The 17,809-nt window shown below is 54.4% G+C and overlaps 1 protein-coding gene across 3 annotated transcripts; it reads right to left on the bottom strand.

The window, feature by feature from the left end:
• Positions 1–1,873: 1,873 nt before the first annotated feature.
• On the bottom strand, positions 1,874–17,531 carry SLC5A5 (solute carrier family 5 member 5). 3 transcript variants are annotated; one of them, XM_036314849.1, is made up of 15 exons: positions 16,783–17,523; positions 15,963–16,028; positions 15,555–15,606; positions 15,269–15,336; positions 13,764–13,918; positions 13,198–13,338; positions 12,982–13,111; positions 12,053–12,141; positions 11,204–11,316; positions 11,054–11,124; positions 10,504–10,590; positions 10,232–10,425; positions 6,232–6,350; positions 4,982–5,097; positions 1,874–2,786 (listed from the first exon to the last, which is right to left on the bottom strand). In XM_036314849.1, the coding sequence occupies exons 1-15, from the start codon at positions 17,137–17,139 to the stop codon at positions 2,616–2,618; spliced, it is 1,929 nt and encodes a 642-aa protein (XP_036170742.1). In that variant the 5' UTR covers positions 17,140–17,523; the 3' UTR covers positions 1,874–2,615. The 3 variants fall into 3 exon arrangements, with proteins under 3 accessions (XP_036170742.1, XP_036170743.1, XP_036170744.1); XM_036314850.1 differs by lacking the exon at positions 13,198–13,338 and having other exon boundaries at positions 16,783–17,531; XM_036314851.1 differs by lacking the exons at positions 15,269–15,336; positions 15,555–15,606; positions 15,963–16,028 and having other exon boundaries at positions 16,783–17,524.
• Between the last annotated feature and the right edge of the window lie 278 nt (positions 17,532–17,809).

Raw genomic sequence — 17,809 nt, 5'->3', positions numbered from 1 at the left:
AGGATTACTCAGCTCAAAATATCAACAGCACCAAGGCTGAGAAATCCTGGCCTTCACCTGACTATGGGCATTGCTGAGCAACTTGCTTTTGCACCTTGTCCCTTGGAATCCTCTGCAGCCCTCCAACCCCAGTGAATTATTTTTTTTTAATTGCCAGCCTGGTGTGCTGTCCCCTAAAAGCCCCACGTCCCATATTCCAGGCTCTTGCGATGGACCTATGAATGTTTTCTTTCTTGTTACCGCCAGCCCCTTGGTGTTCTGAACGCCAGTGTGCCCCCTGTACACCCCGGCCCATGTCCTTGGTCCGGGGCCAGGTGGCATTCTCCCAAGGCCCGCAGTCCCTGGCCTTGGACAATGCCGAGGTCTTACTATAAAGCTGGGGAGGCACTTGTGTCGGCATAGACCAGGGTTCTCGCTCAGGGGCAGTTTTGCCCTCAGAGGACACTGGGCAATGTCTGGAGACATTTTTGGTTGTCGCACTGGGGGAGGGTGCTACTGGCACCCAGTGAGTTGAGGTCTAAAATCAAGAATGTCTGCTTTGTAAAAATTTCTGTCAATGTCGTATTAGCAGTTCCAGCCAAAGCAATGAGGCATGAAAAGGAACTTAGAGATACCCAAATTGGACATATATGCACAGTCCATGGTCACAGACAATAATGTGGCAGAGGCCTGGGGGAGGGGGCGCTGGGTGAAGGGGGCGAAGAGGAGGAAATGGGGGAAATCTGTAACAGTGTCAACAATAAAAAAACACTAGTTAGTTAATTAATTAATTTAAAAAATATATATCCAAATTGGGTGGCCAGGGCCAGACCAAGCAGGACAGCAGAGATTTCATGACGCGGCTCACAACTGTGTGTAATTGAAACATGAATTGTGCCCCTGGCTTGTGTAGCTCAGTTGGTTGGGCATTGGCCCATACACTGAAAGGTTGCCGGTTCGATTCTGGGTCAGGGCACATGTGCAGGTTGCGGGCTCAATCCCTGGTAGGGGGCATACAGGAGGCAGCTGATGGACATTCGGCTCTCACATAGATGTTTCTCTCTCTCTCTCCCTCTTCCTCTCTCTCTAAATATCAATAAAAATATTTTTTAAAACCTTGATTATTTACTTCTGGAATTTTCCATGTATTGTTTTCAGACCCCAGTTAACCTTAGAAAGTGAACCCGTAGATAAGCGGGGACTACTGTGTTAGTTTGCCGTCACCGCCATAGCTTAAAACCAGTAAGAATGTATTCTCTCACAGTTCTGGAGGCCAGACGTTCAAAATCCAGGGGTGGATTGAACCTGGGACCCTTCAGTCCACAGGCCGACGCTCTGTCCACTGAGCCAAACCGGCTAGGGCTCTCCTCCTCTTCTTATGAGGACACAGTCATTGTATTCAGGGCCCATCCGAATCCAGCATGCCCTTACCTTAATTTAGATTACGCACACCTGCCAAGAACTTATTTTAAAATAAACTCACTTTCTGAGGAAAAGCTGGCGTCCAACTCTCATGAATGGGGCAGGGGCTCTATCGGACCTGGCAGCCTCGACGGCCAGGTGAGCAGGGGGCCATGGAGCCATGGCAGGTGTGTGGGCAGAGGCAAGTGCAGCCAGCTCTCGTGATCACAGAGAGCCCGGGGGCTGGTGCAGGGACATGGAAGAGGCTAACCGGGTGCAAAGGGCAGCCAGGAGGGAGTGCTTCAAGAAGGAGTCAGGAGGGGAGACGAGCTGTGGGTCAGGGAGGGCAGTACCGTGGACCCTGACCTGGGAGTGGCCACCTCTCTCTGGTGATTTAAAGACTCAGGTTTATTCACTTGCAGGCTTGGGCAAGAGACACAGAGATCCGTGCTCAGACTTCGAGAGCTGAGGCCAGAATGACTTCTCAGAGATATCAAGCCCGAGTCCGTTTATTTGATGTGTGTGGATGTCGTCTCCAGCCAAGAGCCAGGGGTGTGCACTCGCCCGGTGGATCAGACCCTGGACACCGTGTCCTCAATGGAGCATCATGCAGCACCCAGGCCTGTCCCTGCCTGACTGGACTTGCTGGGGGGTCTCAGGCAAACTCCCTGAGCTTCCGTTTCTTCCTCTGCAAAGTGGGTTCACGCTTCTTAATGAATGAGATGGGGAAAGTGTCCAGACGCAGGAGGAAAGCTGAAACGTTATTTCTCCTTCCTCCTCCCACCCTGCTCCCAAGGTCAGAGGCCAAGTACCATCTGACCCTTCAAAGGGAGGAAAACAGGAAGAGGTGAAGGAGGAAAGGCTGGTGTCCACCTCTCAATGTGTCTCTGGTTTGTCCTGTGGCCTTGGCCACCTCCCTGCCCCTCTCCAGGTCTCGTTCCCCTGCCTGCGAAATGAGGTACCGGGGGGCTGGGCCTGAGGACCTCCACAATCCTTGCTAAGGTTCAGGCACCTCGCAGAAAGAGCTGGGGTCTTTCTTTGACCCTAAGGTGGGACCTGGAAGTTTCCCATGTTCTCCAGAGGGGATTCCAACATCTTTTTATTGCAGGTATGGAAAAATCCGGCCTCATTTTGGGGGTGCTGGCAGGGGTACAGCATCTAAGACTGACTAACTGCTGACTGGAGGTGGGGCTGCCCCATGAGTTTCCATTCCAGGTGGCCAGTCCTGGGCTGGTTCAGAGGTGTGTCTCCCGCAGGTCACGGCCACCCTCACGTCCTCTGCCAGGGTTCCAAGAGCCGGAGCTAGTTCCATTCACCTCCTTCTGCCCCAGGAAGAGCAGCTGGTCCTCGTTTGTGGGCCGGAAGCCAGGAGGCCTCTTGGCGCTGGGAGGCAGCTCCTCGGCCCCCTGTGGAGAGGAGAAAAGAAAAACCCCTTCAGAGATTCCTTTTTCTGTGTTAGCTCATCTCCCAGATGGGGACGCCGAGGGCCTGGGAGGATGGAACCTGGGCAGGGTTACAGAATGTCCTCTTGTCCAGCGGCCCAGCCAGTTCCCTCGGTCTCCAAAGTCTCCATCCACTTATCTCCCCCATGCCCATGTCATCTACAGTCCAGGCCATCAATGCTTGCATGCAGGCCTGCCTCCATTCTCTCTCTGACTCTCTGCCTGTTACCCTTCAAGAAAATAAAATAGCCGTAGCCGGTTTGGCTCAGTGGATAGAGCGTTGGCCTTTGGACTGAGGGGTCCCAGGTTCGATTCCGGTCAAGGGCATGTACCTTAGTTGTGGGCACATCCCCAGTGGGAGGTGTGCAGGAGGTGGCTGATCGATGTTTCTCTCTCATCGATGTTTCTAACTATCTCTCCCTTCCTCTCTGTAATAAATCAATAAAATATATATTTAAAAAAATAATAATAAAATAAAATATTTCTCCACAGCAACTGGAGGGAGCTTTAGAACATTCCAGCCAAGTAGATTCCTCCCCAACCCCCGTCTTGTCAAACCTATTCCAGCCTCAGGGCCTTCACACTTGCTGTGCCCTCCATGGAGACTGCCCTTCCTCCGCTGGCTTCTTTCCTCCTCATCTGGGCTCTATCCATGTCCCCTCTTCAGGAGGCCACCCCCATACAGTAGCCTGTTTTGTTGTCTTCCTAACACTCACCCCCTGCCCAAGACCCTACTCTTTTCTCAGCTTAGTTTTTATCTGCTCCTGCTTGGCAGTGGGCTTGGTATAGTGAGTGCTTAATAAATGAGGAAATGAAACAGGGGATCCAAAGCAGGGCCTGAATCAGACCCCTCAGGGACAGTGTTTCCCAAACTCAAGGCATTTACATAGCAACCACGGGGCTTTGAGCAAAGGCTGTCTAGCCCAGTGGTTCTCAACATTCCTAATGCCGCGACCCTTTCATACAGTTCCTCATGTTGTGGTGACCCCCAACCATAAAATTATTTTCGTTGGTACTTCATAACTGTAATTTTGCTACTGTTATGAATCGTCATGTAAATATCTGATATGCAGGATGTATTTTCATTGTTACAAATTGAACATAATTAAAGCTTAGTTATTAATCACAAAAACAATATGTAATTATATATGCATTTTCCGATAGTCTTAGGCGACCCCTGTGAAAGGGTCGTTCGACCCCCAAAGGGGTCGCGACCCACAGGTTGAGAACCGCTGGTCTAGCCCATCACATTTCCTTAGGTAAGTTATCTCCATGTTGACTCACTTTTTAAAAAATATATATATATATTTTATTGATTTCAGAGAGGAAGGGAGAGGGAGAGAGAGAGAGAGACAGAAACATCAATGATGAGTGAGAATCATTGACTGGCTACCTCCTGCATGCCCCACACTAGGGATCAAGCCCACAACCCAGGCATATGCCCTGATTGGGAATCGAACCGTGACCTCCTGGTTCACAGATCACTGCTCAACTGCTGAGCCATGCTATGCTGGCTGGGCTGTTTTTATTTTTTGTTAACCCTCATTCGATGATATTTTTTCCATTGATTTTTTTTTTTAGAGAGAGGGGAGGGAGGAGGGAGAAAGAGAAAAAAAAAAATCTATGAAGGAGAGACACATCGATTGGTTGCCTCTCGCACACACCCTAACCAAGGCTTGGGATTGAGCCTGCAACCCAGGTACGAGGTATGTGCTCTTGATGGGGAATCGAACCTGAGGCTTTTCTGACTTCAAGGCCAACGCTATAACCACTGAGCCAAACCGGCCAGGGCTGAGTCACTTTTGAATTAAGTAATTTTATTTTCAGGAGAGACTTTCTATCAATACCCTAAAGGCAAACCAGTTTCACCTGCCATAGATCGAAAGCAAGTGTAAAAACAGATACACTGTTGTTGTTGTTTTCTTAATGAAAATTAGGAACTTCTGCTTATCTTTGTTAAAGGGGATAATAGAAAGTGTTGAAGATACATCCCCTTCCAAGGGAGTCTCTCCACTGGTGGTAACAAGAAGCTGAGAAAGACAGTGACTGATCATCATGTCATTCCCTTGAGTTATGGCCATGCCCAGAGCACCCCAAGCTACTTCACAGCTACTTTACTGTCCCTTCCCCCATTTGGGGAGCCCCGCCCTGAGACTGACCTTCACCAAGCTGTCACCCTGGGTGGCCACTTCTTCCTTGGGAGCCACTGATGCTGTCTGCGACGTGAGGTCCCACCACAGCAAACCAGGACCCAGGGCACTGCGCTTGGTTGGGCCTGGGGGTCAGAGAGAATTGGGGTCATTAAGGGAGGGGTGGCCACAACTGGAGGCTGGGAAGGGAAGGGAGAGCTCGGATGGACTCCAATCCAAGATCCGATAGGGACCCATGGGGTGACCCTGGCAAGCCTCTGCCCCATCCAGGCTTCGGTTTCCTCATCTCTACATCAGTGGATGGCCAGGAGGGGCCAGTGTGTGGTTCTGTTCACAGCACGGAGACAGACTCAGTAAACGCCTGGTAAATGTAAAGTCTACACTCAGAAAGCTGAAAGGGCCCTGACCGGTTTGGCTCAGTGGATAGAGCGTCGGCCTGCGGACTGAAGGGTCCCAGGTTCAATTCTGGTCAAGGGCAAGTACCTTGGTTGCGGGCACATCCCAGTAGGGGGTGTGCAGGAGGCAGCTGATCGATGTTTCTCTCTCATTGATGTTTCTGACTCTCTACCCCTCTCCCTTCCTATCTGTAAAAAATCAATAAAATGTATTTTTTTAAAAAAGAAAGCTGAACGGGTACTGTTATTACTATTGAACTCTCTTTTTAAAAAAATATATTTTATTGATTTTTTTACAGAGAGGAAGGGAGAGGGATAGAGAGTCAGAAACATCAATGAGAGAGAAACATCGATCAGCTGCCTCCTGCACACCCCCTACTGGGGATGTGCCCGCAACCAAGGTACTTGCCCTTGACCGGAATTGAACCTGGGACCCTTCAGTCCGCAGGCCAACGCTCTATCCACTGAGCCAAACTGGTCAGGGCACTATTGATTTCTCTTTATCTCTTTTCACTTCTTTGTGGGGTTCAGAATTCCCTGTGGAATGCATAGCGACCAAGGTCCCGATGGGAAGGTGTTTCAGCACCACGGACAGCATCTCGCGGCCTTACCCCACATTCTCTAGCAAGGACTTAATCTTTGGGGGTGTGCGGGGTGTGTCCGTTTCTGCCTTTGCAAAATAAGACAAACCCTGCAAGGTGCAGGGTGGTCCTGAAGGTGACACAGCACAAAGGGTGCAGATGTGCCCAGTATATAGTGGCTGCTTGGCCAATGGGGGCTTCCTTCCTCTTCTTCCTGCCCAGTGGGTCCTGGAGACAGAGGGACGGACAGGGTGCCTCTGAGGAAGCCATAAGCCCTGCTTACCTGTCAGGTAGCTGATGAGGGCTCCACACAGCATGGTGCTCAGTGTGCCCAGGGCACCATAGTACAGATAGGAAATGGCGTAGAAGCTGTCAGCCAAGGTGGGTCGACCAGGGTCCATTCTGGGGGCGGGAGAGACGAGCCAGAGTCTAGAAGCCACTCTCAATCCATTCCCTTCCTTTCATCTTCACTGCCACAGCCTAGCCCAGTCCTCCATTATTGCTCACCCAGATGTGTGCAGTAGCCAAATACTTCTCTCCCACTATCCTGCCCTCAGCCCTGCTCCAGGCTTTTTCCTCACACAACCAGAGGGAGTGTCACCAAAATGTAACTCAGATAACCTCCTGCCTCTGCTCACTGCCCTCTGTGGCTCACTACTGTCCTCAGGATAAAACCATATTAAACTCTTAGAAGAAAACATAGGGGTGAGGACCTAAATAGACACTTTTTGAAAGAGGACATTCAGAAAGCCAAGAGGCAGATGAAAACGTGCTCAAAGTCATGAATCATCCAAGAGCTGCAAATCAAAACACCAATGAGGTACCACCTCACACCTGTCAGAATGGCTGTCATCAACAAATCAACAAATGACAAGTGCTGGTGAGGATGCGGAGAAAAAGGAACCCTCCTTCACTGCTGGTGGGAATGCAGACTGGTGCAGCCACTGTGGAAGACAGTATGGAGTTTCCTCCAAAATTTAAAAATGGAACTGCCATTTGACCCAGTAATACCACTTCTAGGAATATATCCCAAGAAAACAGAAACAATAATCAGAAAGGATATATGCACCCCTATGTTCATAGCAGCACAATGTACAATAGCTAAGATTTGGAAACAGCCTAAATGCCCATCAACAGATGAGTGGATTAGAAAACTATGGTACATCTACACAATGGAATACTACGCTGCTTTAAAAAAGAAGGAACTCTTACCATTTGCAGCAGCATGGATGGAACTGGAGAGCATTATGCTAAGCGAAATAAGCCAGGCAGCGAAAGGAAAATACCGCTTGATCTCACTCATTTATGGATAATAAAGAACATTATAACCTAATGAACAGAAAGATAGATACAGAGGCAGAGAAGCATCAAACAGACTGTCAAATTACAGCGGGAAGGCTGGGGAGTGTTGGAGGGGGGAGGTGGTGGTAAGAGATCAATTGAAGGACTTGTATGCATGCATATAAGCATAACCAATGGACTAACCAATGGACACAAGACACTGGGGGGTGGGGGGGTAAGGGCATGTGCCAGGGGATAGGGGAGGCCGGGGAAGGTCAATGGGGGGAAAAAAGGAGACATATGTACTACTATTGTAATACTTTAAACAAGAAAATAAAATTAAAAAAAGAAAACCATAGGGGTGAATCTTTATGACTTTGGGTCTGGCAATCATTACTTGGCTATAACACCAAAAGCACAAGCAACCAAAGAAAACATAGATAAATTGGACTTCAAAAAAATTAAAAATTCTTGTGCATCAAAGAACACTATCAAGAGAAGAAAAGACACCCCACAGAATGGGGCTGGAAGGAGACTTCACTCTGGGCAGTGAGTGCACGATGCAGAATGCAGATGATGTGTTATTGAGTTGTACTCTTAAAACGTGTATGGTTTTATTAACCAATGTCACCTCAATAAATTCAATTAAAAAACCTAACACTTGCCATAGCCGGTGTGGCTCAGTAGATAGAGCGTCGGCCTGTGGACTGAAGGGTGCTGGGTTCAATTTCCGTCAAGGGCACATGCCTGGGTTGCGGGCTCGATCCCCAGTAGGGAGCATGCAGGATGCAGCCAATTCATGATTGTCTCTCATCATTGATGTTTCTCTCTCTCTCTATCTCTCCTTTCCTCTCTGAAATCAATAAAAATATATTCTAAAAACAAAACAAAACAAAAACCTAACACACACACACACACACAAAGACAACCCACAGAATGGGAGAAGATATTTGCAAATCACACATCTGATAAGGATCTAGTATCCAGAATATATAAAGATATAAAGAATATATAAGTTACAACTCAACAATAAAAAGACCCAATTTAAAAATGAAGAATTTAAATAGACATTTCTCCAAAGAAGGTATACTTATGGCCAACAAGCACATGAAAAGATATTCAACATCATTTGTCATTAGAGAAATGCAAATCAAAACCACAATGAGATACCACCTCACACCCACAGGGTGGCTAGAATTTTTAAAAAAGGAAACTGGTGAGTGTTGGTGGAGAAGTTGGCGCTCTCAGGCATTGCTTGTGGGAATGTGAAATGCTGCGGCTGCACAGAAGACAGTCTGGTGGGTCCTCAAAAAGCTAAACATAGAATCACCATATGACCCATCAATTCCACACCGAGGTGTAGACCAAGAGAAACGAAACGTATGTCCACACCAAAACTTGTACATGAGTGTTCATAGCAGCACTGGTCACATTCACCAAAAAGTAGAAACAACCAAAATATCCATCAGCTGATGAATGGACAAACAAAATTCGGTCGATCCACACAAGGAAATGTTACTCAGCCATAAAGAGGATTGAAGCTTTGGCAAGCACTACAACATGGATGAACCTGGAAAACATCATGCTGAGTGAGAGAGGCCAAACAGAGAAGGCCACACATTGTATGAATCCATTTATATGAACTAGGGACCCGGTGCACGAAATTCATGCGGGTGGGGGGGGGGGGGTGTCCCTCAGCCTGGCCTGCACCCTCTCCAATCTGGGACCCCTCAGGGGATGTCTGACTGCCGGTTTAGGCCTGATCACATAGGTCCCTCTTGCAATCCAGGACCGCTGGCTCCTAACCGCTTACCTGCCTGCCTGCCTGATCGCCCTTAACCACTCTGCCTTCTGGCCTGATTGCCCCCAACTGCCCCCCCCTGCCAACCTGCTCACCCCCAACTGCCCTCCCCTCCTGGCCTGATCACCCCTAACTGCCTCTACCTTGGCCCCCCCACCATGGCTTTGTCCAGAAGGACATCCGGAAGGTCTCCTGGATGGTCTCCTGGCCTAATTAGCATATTACCCTTTTATTGGTATAGATGTCCAGAACGGGCAAATACATAGTGACAGAAAGTGCTTAGTGGTTGCCAGTAGCTTGGGAATAGGAAGTGACTGCTAATTGGCACACAGCTTCTTTTTGAAATGATGAAAATTTTCTTGTTAGTTAGTGGTGGTGGCTGTATAATCATGCAAATATACTAAAACCCACTTTTAAATGACTAATTTTTAAAACATATTTTTATTGAATTCAGAGAGGAAGAGAGAGGGAGAGAGAGATAGAAGCATCAATGATGAGAGAGAATCATCGATTGGCTTCCTACTGGGGATTGAGCCCGTAGCCTGGGCATGTGCCCTGACTGAGGATCCAAGAATCCAACTGTGACCTCCTGGTTGGCTCATAGGTCGACTCTCAACCACTGAGCCATGCCGGCTGCGCTTAAATGACTAATATTATGGTCTGTAAATTATGTCACAATTAAAAAAAAAAAAATCAGACCACCAAAGCCCTAGCTGGTTTGGCTCAGTGGCTAGAGCATCAGCCTGTGGACTGAAGGGTCCCAGGTTCGATTCCAGTCGAGGGCACATGCCCAGGTTGTGGGCTCCATCCCCAGTAGGGGCAGCCGACCAATGATTCTCTCTCACCATTGATGTTTCTATCTCTCTCTCCCTCTCTCTTCCTCTCTGAATTCAATAAAAAATATATATTTTTTAAAATTTTTAAAAAAGTAAAAGAAAATATAGAAGACACTTGTTAATTAAAAACAAACAAACAAACAAAAAACCAGACCCAATCCCCCTGGCTGGACCTTGTCTCCTATTCTTCCTTCTCCCTTCAAGTGCACTCCCACCTCACCGCCGCCAGTGCACTAATCCGAACCCGGGAGCCCTGGCTGCCCCCGCTGGGAACGCCCTTTCCTCCCCTCTTACCCCGCCGGCTCCGGCCCGGCTCCTCCTCTGGGCTCAGTTTAAGGCCCTTCGGACCGCACTCCCCCGCTCACCTGGCGGCCCCGCTGGAGGCGTTGGCGAGGAGGAGCGGGCCCAGGAGGCCAGAGGCGTTGGCCGCGGGCCCCGCACAGGCGGCGGCGGAGGACGGCAGGACCCCCATGGCCTTGGCGGTGGGCGGGTACATAGTGGCGCCCACGGCCACCCACAGCGAGACGATCAAGCCGGCCAGCAGCCCGGAGAGGACGCCCTGGGAGCCGAGCCGCAGTCAGCCTCGGGGGAGGCTGGCCGCGCCCGCAGCCCCCGGCCCGCCGCCGGCCCCACTCACCGGCGTGTTGCAGGCGGGGAGGAAGATCCCCAGGGAGAAGGCCCCGAGGAGGGGGCCGCTCAGGACGCCCATGACGGTGAAGGAGCCCTGCGGAGCGGGGACACTGAGGGCAGAGCCACCCCCTCTCCAGCCTCGGTTTACCCGCTGGGAAAGCAGGACCTGAGGAATCCCACTGCAGGCCTGAGAGCCTCTGTGCCTCAGTTTCCCTCGGGGAGGGGAAGCCCTGTTTCTGCCTCCCCGGGGTTGGAGGCAAAGAGGCCCATTCTCTCCCCTAACGGATGCATGCGGGTGCGATCGATCCCATCCCACGTCCAGCCCCTTCCTGCCCCCAGGCCACCGCCTCCCCCTCCCCCCACCTCCTCCCAGGCCACCGCCTCCCCCTCCCCCCACCTCCTCCCAGGCCACCGCCTCCCCCTCCCCCCACCTCCTCCCAGGAGGCTGCAGGCAGTATCCCTCCGCTGGTGGCAGACGGGACCCAGAGAGGGTGTGACCCCCTCTAACCTCAGTGCGAGGCAGGAGGTGCCCGACCTCTGGGGCGGCGAGGGCTCACCTGGAGGACCCCGCCCCCCAGCAGTGAAGACAGAGCCGCCACGGAGATGCAGGCCGAGCCATAAATGAGTGCTGCAGCGAGGGGAGGAGGGGAGGCACCGTCAGTGGGGAGAGGCTGCCCTGGCCCCCCACCCAGATCCCCCCAACTCACAGAGCGCCTTGGAGATGATGACGAGTCTTCGGGGTGCCAGGCCGGGCAGCCGAGGCTTGATGAGGTCCTCCACTGTGACCGCAGCCATGGCATTGATGCTGGTGGACGCGGTGCTGGGGGGCAGGGGCGGGAGGAGAGTGTGGTCAGGCCATATCCAGAGACTGGCCACGCCAACTCTGGGGCCCACCTGCTGGGGATCCCCCTGCTGGCCACACCGTCTGGCCTGCCAGGACCCCACCTAGCCAAGGGCAGAGGCATGGGTGACAGACTCCCCTAAGAGTGGAGGCGAGGCCTACCCTACCCCCACCCACAGACTTGAGACACACACACCCCCACACACACACAGGAGCAGGGATACCCACACCCAGGGACACGGATGACAACGTTCTTGTTACAGAGTCATAATGGGCTGCAGAGACCTGCCACCTGGGACTCTGGTCACCCTGTGGCCAGAAGTCATGGAAGACTTAAAACCACCTGAATGTGAGGCCCATGAGGGCAGGAGAGGGGGGCCACTTGGTCACGGCTGTGCCCCCAGGATTTAAAACAGCAGCTTTAAAGCATAGTTGTTCTCAATAAACATTTGTTTAGGGAAGAAGGATGGAGAGGGGGAAGGAAGAGAGGGGAGCCAGGTGTGGCTGCCAGGTACTGAGGCAAAGACCCCACAGCTGGGGTCCTTGTGCCCAGGGTGTGCCCTCTGCCAGGCCCACCCGAGCTGCCTGCTGGGAACCAAGCAGGAACTGTGAGTGGTAGGCACGGTCCAGAGCATTCTGTCTGGAAGGGGGGGGCTGGTAGGGACAAGGCTCTGAGGGGCTGGGACAGGCTGGGCGAGCAAGCAGGGCCACTCACCTGAGGGTGCCACTGTAGGCACAGGCCAGGAAGAGGCCAGGGACTCCAGGCAGGTCCTTGAAGATGTCCAGCACGAGCAGGGGCATGTACTGGGGGGAGGAGGGGGTCAGCCTCCGGGACAGGAGCACCCAGAGGCTGGGGCTTCTGTCTGTCCTCACCCTGCACGGCCCCAGCGCCCAGTGCAGACTGGGCTCACAGGGGGCACTCAGTGTGTCTGTGGATGGGCTGCATGCACCTGTGATTGCCGCTGAGCCCCGCCACGCAGAGCCCCGGGGTCCCGGTGAGGCAGGGCCCCGTGCCATCGCTTTGTTGACGAGGACAGTGAGGCTGAAAGGTGCAGCCCCGCCTGAGGTTGCAGTCAGGCAGGCAGGATTCTGACCCCAGAGGATGGCAGATGCAACAGCCTTGCAGCCTCTGTCCACTCTGTACCCTGTAGCTAGAGCCGCCCTTGACTTGCCTGCGGACCTTAGACAGTTGCCTCCTACCCCCTCCCGCCTCAGTTTGCTCATCTGTAAAGTGGGCACCATGACATCCTCGGCCTTATCACGTACTGAAGGACTGGATGGGTCACTAACTGCTTGTGAAGGGAGGGAGCGGCATGAGGCACAGGGCCGGTGCTTGGCACACGGGAGCTGGTCAATATTATTAATATTAACACCATCACTGTGTGTGGGACCACGGTCCCATCTTCTCCTTGATACGCCTCAGGGAGTCTGACTCGAGGTCTGAATGTGCCCCTCTCCTGCTCACATCTACCGTGGCTCCTCATCGCCTCCCAGATCCTCCCCTGAGCCAAATTCTCTCCTGCGTGTGCACCTTTGCACAGGCTGCTAGGAAAGCCCTTCTACCGTCACCCCGAGATTCATCCATATAGAGATTCAGAGTGGGGGTGGTGCCAGGAGTGGCCTAGGAGCCTGGACCAGACTCACCTGGTCGGGGGCAGAAATGCGCCCTGTGAGGAGCGGGTCGCAGTCCATATAGAGTGTGAACATGACGATGCCACAAGCAACAGCACTGGACACAATCAGGAACAGGCCCAGCTGGTTGATGAGCAGGGCCCTGTGGGGAGGTGTGCCTCAGGCTGGGGATGGGGTGGGGGGTGCATCCTAGAGACCCCCATCCTGCCCCCTCCCCCAAACACTTACAGCTTGGCCTGCTTCTCTGTGCGGCAACCCACATAGCGCTGCACCTGTGCTTGGTTCACGCCATACATTGAGAGCCACACCAACGTGCCGCCCACCGTAAGAGTCCAGAATGTGTACCGACTCCGCGGGTCTGGGTCAAAGCTGGATGAGGGCAGGGCAAGCCATCCATGTGGGGATACCACATTGAATTCACTTTCCCAAGGGCCCCAGATGGCCATTACCCTTAAGGGCCTTAAGGGGACATTTGGAATGGGTTTTGAAGTGTGAGTAGGAGTTTGCCTGATTGAAATTCATTTATTTGTTTACTGAGTCATCTGTGTTTGTGTTCCAAAACCATCCTTTCTGTGCCCCGCTAGGACCTCAGAGAGCCTTCGGTTTCCAGTCTGGCCAGAGGTGGGGTGGGGGAGTACAGAGAAGGGGAGCCAGGGTACTATCTTTGGGGAGCCTGGGGAGGGAATCGGGGGCGGGGGCGCTTCCTGGAGCAGTAGGCATTGGCTGGCTTCTCCCAGGGCAGAGGGATGCCAGCTCCATCCTCTTGCATTATCCCCCTCTACAGTTTCACTCACTCCATCAGGTTGATCCGGGAGTGGTTCTGGGCAAGCTTGAACACCTGTCTGGGCCCGCCCATAAGCATGATCCCGCGAACCAGGACAACCCAGAAGCCAGCCAGCATCACCACAACCTGGAACACATCGGTCCAGATCACAGCCTTCATGCCTCCCTGCAGGATGTGACAGAGAGGGAGAGAGGGGGTCAGACGGAGACCTGTCTGGGGCCTGCAAGACAGGACAGAGTGAGGCAAAGAGGGAGCAGAAAGGAGACCTGGCTGGGGCCAGTCTGGCCTGGCCTGCAGCAGTAGCCTGGACCAATGCCCCCATCTGCCTGTTTCCTCTCTGTAAAGCAGGGTTAAGAACAGTACTCTCCTGCCCTGGCCGGTGTGGCTCAGTTGGTTGGAGTGTCGTCCCATACAAGGAAAGGTGGCGAGTTTGATTCCCGGTTGGGGCAGGGGTTGGATCTCCTGTCAGGGTGCGTTCGGGAGGCAACGGATGGATGTTTCTCTCTCTCCTCCCCTTTCCTCTCTCTAGACTCGATTAAAACAAATAACAGCACTCTCCTTATGGTGATGTAAGAATGAAATTAGTTAACATGAGAAAGATATTTGGAATGGCGCAAATAAGTGTTCAGTGAGTGAGTGATGGCTGCTGCTATGATGATTATCACCATTATTACCACCTGCTGCCTTACCCTCCCAGCCTCCACGCTTTTACATCCCCATGGCGGCCCCTGCACCTTCCTCTGCAGAAGCCCCTTTTCCCTCATAGGCTGTTCAGGTGAGGCCAGTCCTGCTCCCAGCTCCAAGAATAGCCAATGAGAATATCCAAGCCCCAAAAGGTGAAGGGATTAAGCCACAAAGCCAAAAACCTCATAGACACAGACAACAACATGGCGATTCCCAAGGAGGACCGGGAGTGTGGGGAGGTGGAAGAGGGCCTCGGGGGGGTAAGTGGTGATGGAAGGAGACGCCTTGGGGTGGTGAACACACAACACAACGTACAGATGATGCATTATAGAATTGTACACCCGGAACCTATATACCTTTATTAACCAATGTGACCTCAATAAACTCAATTTAGAAAAAAGAATACCCCAGCCCCCCAAACTTCTGCTCATTCTGTGCACAAGACCAAAGCCGGCCAAACGGAGCCCTCCCGGACTTTAGCCAGCCCATCCTGAAACAGGAACTCACTTTCTGCCAAAGGGATGGATGCATGGAGCTGATGGAGCCCCTAGAGATGGGAGCGGTACACAGAGGACACTGCTGTAGCCCCTGGATCCAGCCAGGCCTGAAGCAGGACGCCCATGACAGTTAGGGACGCCCTGGGCCCTAACCAATAAGCCTTTCAAATATCTTTCATTATAAAGATGAGGAAACTGGCCCAGCTGACACGGGGCTTCCTCAGGAGGAAGGAAAAGTAGGGAGTGCAGACAGCCAGCCCAGGGTCTCCCCTATCCAGTGGGCATGAAGCCCCCAAGTGGGGTCGGCGGGGGCGGGGAGGGGGGTGTCACTCACCACAGTGGTGTACAAGGTGCAGATGACTCCAGTGGACAAGAGTGACCCCCAGATGTCCAGCCCGGTCACTGTTCAAGGAAATCCCCCCCATTAGGCCACCAAGTGGGGTGGAGATTTGTGTCTTGGGCTCTCCTCCCTCCAGGAGTCTTCCCTCCCATGTCCCTGGGGCAGCCCCTGCTGCCTCCTCTGGGATAGCCTGTAAGCCTTTGCCGCATTGCAGACACCCTCCCCTCTCTTTTCTCTCTCTCTCTGTCTCTCTATCTCTCTCTCTCTCTCAGAGCCAAACCTTGGTTCAGGATGAGTGCAGGGGCGTAGATCACGATTCCAGTGTATAGCACCTGCAGGGGGCAGGGGGGAGGGTAGTGGCTGTGGTGACTGGGAATGAATCAGAGATGGGAGAAGGAGGGTGTTTGGGGTAGAGAGGAGGCAGGTGGGCAGGGTCGGGCAAGTGGGGGCAGGGTCAGGTCAGGTCAGGGTTGGCATACGCGGAACGGGGGGGTAGCGGGGGTGGGGTGGGGGTGGGGGGCTGGCGGACCAAACCTGTAGACCTGACGGAAGTGGGCAGGGCACGGGCTGAGCCTTGCTGGGTGGAGATGGGACCCACAGGGGTAGATGGGGAAGGATGGGGGAGGGCTGTGGGCGGGGCCGACGAAGGCAAGACCCTCGAGAAGAGGGCAGGGCCCAGGCCACTCACTGTGGCCAGCAGGTACTGCAGCGTCCCACAGAGCCTCACCGCTCGGCTGAAACGGAGCTCCAGGTACTGCAAGGAGGAGCCGAGGGCGCGTGGTCACCTGGACAGATCCTACATCGGGTCTCCAGACCTCTGGGTTCCTTCACCCGCCCCCTTGGCTTCTGCCCTCTCTCCAGAGGACAGCTTTGCTCTCTGCACTCCTGCCCGTGGGAACCTCTACCAAGTGCACACATTCCCACTGTCCGCACACACCTGTGCACACCCACCATCTCCATGCCTGTGCCCACAGCATGTGTGTACACGTCCCCCACACACACACACACACACTCGTGGCCAACAATTAACCTCGATTTTAATCACTTCACCCACTGCCTAAGGAAGGTCCTGTAATCAGCCGGGTTGGACACCGGGAATCTGGGCAGAGGCCTGCCCCCTGCCCGAGTGGGAGACAGAGTGGAAGTCAGGTTTGGAATTTCCAGCCCGCCGTCCGAGAGCACTCAGGCATCGACATGCTGAGGCATGTGGGGGGCAGGTGTGCACCTGTCCACAGGTGAGTGCAAGCCCGGCCCCACCCCCTGCGGGCTTCCACCGAAGAGAACCAGGACACCGGCTCCTCTTCCTCCTTCCTGCCCCTGGCCTCACTGCCTGGGGCTTCTTCCCAGAACCCTGCCCACCTGGATGCCTAAGGGGTGGGGGCGGGCACGAAAGCACCAAGAAGCCCCTCTGTGTACCCCTGCACCGCGGCCCACAGCCCCAGGGCTCCCCCCACTGCATCCCCGCGTCCCCAGCCAGGCAGGTCCGGCTCCCGGCCTCTGCCCAGTACCTGGTACGTGCTGGTGAGGCCCAGGCGGTAGAAGATGGGCAGGTAGAAGGCAGCGGTCAGGAGGGAGTTGAGCAGCTGGCCCAGGCACATCCAGAGGAACTTGAGGCCGTAGCGGTAGGCCTCCGCGGGGACGCCCAGCACCTGCACCGCCGACATGAAGCTGGCGGCCAGCGAGAGGCCGACGGGCAGGGCGGCCAGGCGCCGGCCCCCCGTGAAGAAGTCCTCCGCGCTGCGCTGTCCGCCCCGCGCCAGCCCCACCCAGAGCCCGATGCCCATGGACACGAGGAGCATGAGCGCGAAGACCCCATAGTCCCAGGCTCCAAACGTGGCCCGCGCGCCCGCCCCGACGGCGGCCATGAAGGGCAGGTGCAGGTGCGGGGACCAGGCGCGACCCCGCCCACCCCGCGCGCGGCCCGGGAGGCAGGCGGCGGAGGCCGGGGCTGAGCGGCGGTGGAGGATGCTCGGCCCCCTCCGCGAGGCGCACGCCTGTTCCCTTCGGTTCCTGGCGGCCTTCGCGTGGCCCGCTGCCTCCCTAGCTCTCCTTTCCGTCCACGCGGTTGCCTCCGCCGTCTGTCTGTCTGTCCGTGCACCTCGCCTCCCCCTCCGTCGGGCTCGGTCGCTCTCCCAGGGAGGCGCGCCCAGCGCTGACAGCAGGAGGTCTTGGTGGGGCTTCAAGGGGCGGCCCCAGGCCGCCGGCTGCGGATTTATTGGGCTCCGGCCCAGGTCAGCAAAACTCCACCCCCGGACCTGCCCGCACTCTTTCCTCCCTGGACGGGGTCGGTCACGTGAGTGTCTGCTGGGGGTTGGGGCGGGGAGGCCTCGAGCGGCGCTCCACCCCGGCTCTTCCTGTCTCCCGCTGCCTGGTGCGGGAAACTGAGGCTCAGAGGTGGCTGTCACGCCCGCCGCCGCACAGCTGGCAGCAGTGGCCTCGGCATTCAAGCCCCGCTGTGCCGGAGGGCCTTTGAGCGACCGGGACTCGCACAGGACTGGGGTTCGCTTTCAAGGCTGCGGGGTCCTCTAGGCAGTG

This window comes from Myotis myotis, unplaced genomic scaffold (assembly GCF_014108235.1).
Source record: "Myotis myotis isolate mMyoMyo1 unplaced genomic scaffold, mMyoMyo1.p scaffold_m19_p_6, whole genome shotgun sequence".
Classification (NCBI taxonomy): domain Eukaryota; kingdom Metazoa; phylum Chordata; class Mammalia; order Chiroptera; family Vespertilionidae; genus Myotis; species Myotis myotis.
Note: the sequence above shows the minus strand (reverse complement) of the source record. Positions and strands in the feature narration are given on the sequence as shown.